The following is a 4282-nucleotide window of genomic DNA, read 5'->3' as shown; positions in this document are numbered from 1 at the left end:
TATATATATATATACACACACACATACACACACACAGATACAATACAAAATGAATGTTAATTCCATAAGTATGCGCTACTGAAATCACTGTGAATCACATATAGCACCCTAGCATAGTGGCACTAAGTTTTCTACACTTATTTTGCTTTAATTCTCGATCATAGTCTTTTATAACTCAATTTTGACTGTTTTGTATTATAGGCCTAATGCAGTGTAGCTCAGGCTTGAGGTTAAATGTTTGCAATGTGTGACTGGATAAAAAGTCTGTACAGGATATTAAGTTTATATTTGAGAAACTAATGTGTAATTGTTTCAAATGTTGGTTCTACTGCAGGATTAGAAATTTTGTAACTTCTCTTGGGAACATCCAGTGGCTGTGACCATCCTGATTACATGGGATGAACGGTGTTGCGTGTCACCTGAGAGGCAAATGCAATTTGGAAGTGCATCGCTAATTGTCCTCCCCGCAGCGTTAGATTGCGCTGAGGTCTGAGGCCTGCAATGTCGAAAAGTAATTAGGCCGCTCACATATTCCAATGCTTTCCCGTCCGTTGTTTTGCTCATTCTGTGTCTTTGGGCTGCCAAGTCAAGCTTATTCTTTCAGTGTGCGTGTAACCAGAGCGTTTGAATATCCCCAAAGGAAGGTCTCAATCGGAGTCGGCCGTATTTACCCAAGCTGCGTTTTTTCGTCAACATCAGCAGAAAGTGAAATAAAAGAATGAAATATGTGGGCACACCAGTGACTCCTGGGACCCGATCCTCATGAACAATACCATGCGAAAAAGAGGCAGCCTGAAAAACGCTTAAGATCCCTTAACCATTTTCAGACATTTAGACGGCCACATTGGACCGCGTGCTCCCGACCACAAGCATTTTTGCAGGCTAGTCCTAATTATCTAATCCTTTTAAATGGAGCTTTATATATTCTCTAAAATTCATTTGTCATTTTGGAAGTGTTTGAAAAGAGGAAATAGTAATAAGAGTCACAGTTGCTGCTGTCTTCATCAGCCAGTGCCCAAAACTGTGGGTGCACACGACTAAAGGGAGTGGTTTTGAAAGAGGATATATTAGCTTAATCTTTATGTCCACAATAAAGTAACATTCTCTTTCTCTCTGCCTCTCTTTCCTTGTTTCTTTCTCGCAGTACTTGTGTAGCGTGGGGGCTCGTGCCAGGGCCCGGTAGGAGCCGGCACCATTGCGTCCAACAAGTGGAGTGCCAACGGCAGCCCGGAGCAGGGGCTGGAGGATGGGGGTGATGAGCTGGACAAGGCCCTGGATGGAGACGCCGAGGGTGTGTGGAGCCCCGACATCGAGCAGAGCTTTCAGGAGGCACTGGCTATATATCCGCCCTGCGGACGGCGCAAGATCATCCTGTCGGACGAGGGGAAGATGTACGGTAAGTGAGCTTGCAATGCATTCGTGTGCCGAAGGGGAATTTGTGATGCACATAATCCTTTTACATCAACATTCGACAAGTCCAGGGCTTAACGTTAAGGATTTTTTTCTACTGGCCCGGTCGAGCCCTGCCACAAAAAATAAAATAGTTGCTGCTATCATTGTTTTTGATCTACGTTATCTTGTATTCTAATAAATAAGCTTATATGTCACCAATATTTTAGATACCAATTAAATTTTACAATTCTCTGTGTTAAATTTAAATTTCGATACCACAGCAAAAACCACTAGCCAAAAATAAATATAAAGTTCAAACATTATTAAAGACAAGTGAACAGCCAGTAAATAAGAACAAATGAACAAATTACAAGTAAAAGCACAATTAAAAATATAGCACAAAGATAGAAATAAAATGATGCTTTAGGTTTGTATGTTTGTAGATGTTCAGGTACAGAAACAGAAAAATCACATAAAATAACATTTTCATATTCTTCACTCTGTGTTGCACCTTGATTTTTCAATAATTTGAAATTAGAGGCTACCACTGCGTTTTAATCATGAATTGATCCCAAAAAAGTGCAATGTTTGATTTATGTTAGACTGTATAATTTCAAAACCTGAAGCAAAAACAGAATGGCCTGACTTTAGCTTTGTGAAATTTTGCTACAATAAACATCTGCATGAAACAGAAACGCAGACGGGCTGAATGAGATGCAATTTCTTTCTCTGACAGCAGGTGGTGCTTATGTAACAGTAATACAGCGTTTCCTTAGCTACTACTGTAAACACAGCAGCGCTGCGTGTATTAACTCTAATTTAAATGCATTATATGGAGGCAAGATGAAAAAGAAAACGGCATGTAAACTTTTCTGAAAACAGCCAGTCTTTCACGCCCGAATGCTTTTAAATCGCTTGCATTTTTTAATTAACAAGGCTTGAAAACACATGCATATGATAAACTTTTGTGACTACACTGCAGTGGCCCGATCGTTTTTCACACTGGCCCCGGGCCATCGGGCAGTCCTTATTGTCGAGCCCTGAAGTAGAGGTCTGCGCGGGACTATTTTTTTAGTCCCATTCCCACCCGCTCCCGTAAGGTTATATTCCGCATCCACCCGCTCCCGCTATATATTCACTCTTTGTTCACCCGCTGTCCACTTAGAATAATTTTCTTCCCGACCCGACCGTTCCCGCTAAATTTAGATCTCGTTTCCAGAATCTCACATTTAAATTTCCGCTACTGAAAGAAAGAGAGATAGGCTAACAAATAAAAGTGTAGTGTGCACAAAATTGTGTTATTTTATTCGTCTTGCCAAGAGTCTTGAATTTATTGACTTTGACTTGAATTTATATGAATTATCTCAAGACACAAAATTTGTTTAATATTTTATGCAACACAGTAGGAAAAAAAGTGTCAAGAGAAAATAAAAATGTACAAAAATTGTATTTCTTGTTTTTATTCGTCTTGTCAGAATACAATTCGTTTAACATTTACAACACAATAGGAAAAAGTGTCGCAGAGAGAATTTTTTTTTTTAATGTAGGTTGTACAAAAATAGCCTATTAGCTATTTTTATTTGTCTTATCAAAATGCTAAATTCGTTTGACATTTTTCTGTTAACACAGTAGGAAAAGTGTCGCAGAGAAAAATAAATAAATATGACACCTGTTGTTTCAAATTATAGGCGAAGCAAAATATAAACAAAATCGAGCTGAATGTCCTTCAAGGACAGCGCATCCACACTTTGCTCCATCCTTATTCTGCTCTGTCCCTCATCAACAACCTGCCTGATCTGTCTGAGGGCCGTATATTTACCACCGGCACAGCCTGCTCTGAGCATCATTATGTACATTATGTACACAGACCACACAAATAAAACACGTGACACAGAAAGCATGCGTGAGTGCAGGCTGTACTGGTGGTCAATAAAAATAAAGCGCAGATATACTGTTCTGAATGGACGTCGGGAACGGGATATTGTTAGACTGCCCGCTACCGTTCAAATTACACCAGAGTTACACCGACCGCTGCCACGTTATCTTCGAGAATTTAATCCTGCGGCTCAAAAAATCTGGTCGGGTCCCGTGGGAGAGCCGCGGGAATGCAGACCTCTACCCTGAAGTCACTATGCTGCCCATTGAACTCTGTATTTGTTATGTTGAATTTAAACTTTGTGGTCTCATTTAGGGTTGCAATTAGGGTTTGGCGATATACCGGTAAACACGATTAACCTGTAGAAATTTGTCAACCGGTAGAGATTTTGGACTATCCTCTCTATCGCGGTTACACACTCACGTGACATTAATGTGCTATGTGGTCACGAAAATGCATAATTTGTGCCTGTTTTTAAGCATTGCGGTGTAAAAACAAGTGATTTTAAGCTGCTGAAGTGCAATCAGCAGCGAAAGAGAAATTTCACTATATGTGCATGCTGTCAGAGAAGACTGTGCTCATAGAACACAGGAGTATTGAACATAGTTATTTTTGCCACTTTATAGGCCTAGAACGGTTAAAGGTGCTATTTTAAAGATCATTATTTTGTGTATTTGGTGTAACAGAATATGTTGACATGCTTTAATGTTCAAAAAACACATTATTTTTCAAATACTGTACATTATTGTAGGTCCTCTATGCCCCGCCTCTCTCAAACACGTCATTTTCAACATAGCCCCCTCCTTTGACAAGCGCAGTCTGCTCTGATTGGCCAGCTGACCCAGTGCATTGTGATTGGCCGAACACCACAAGCACGCGTCGGAAATGTAACGTGCCTTACCATAATCGCTTCAGCTTTCAAAGTAAATATCAAGACAGTTAATAATGTTGTTAGTTTTACCATCAGTTCAAGTCCGAAAGGGGAACAGAGTCGTGTGACAGACACAGTGATGA

At 40.1% G+C, this 4282-nt stretch overlaps 1 protein-coding gene across 1 annotated transcript in view; it reads left to right on the top strand.

Moving 5' to 3' along the window:
• The window catches only part of LOC107595435 (transcriptional enhancer factor TEF-5-like), a 42936-nt gene that overhangs the window by 14915 nt on the left and 23739 nt on the right, over window positions 1-4282 (top strand). The window contains exon 2 of the mRNA XM_016285839.1: window positions 1156-1396. Coding sequence (XP_016141325.1) covers window positions 1156-1396 — 241 coding nt within the window. The remainder of the gene's footprint in view (window positions 1-1155; window positions 1397-4282) is intronic.

Source organism: Sinocyclocheilus grahami, unplaced genomic scaffold (genome assembly GCF_001515645.1).
Source record: "Sinocyclocheilus grahami isolate Dianchi unplaced genomic scaffold, SAMN03320097.WGS_v1.1 scaffold202.1, whole genome shotgun sequence".
In the NCBI taxonomy this organism is placed as follows: Eukaryota; Metazoa; Chordata; class Actinopteri; order Cypriniformes; family Cyprinidae; genus Sinocyclocheilus; species Sinocyclocheilus grahami.
Note: the sequence above shows the minus strand (reverse complement) of the source record. Positions and strands in the feature narration are given on the sequence as shown.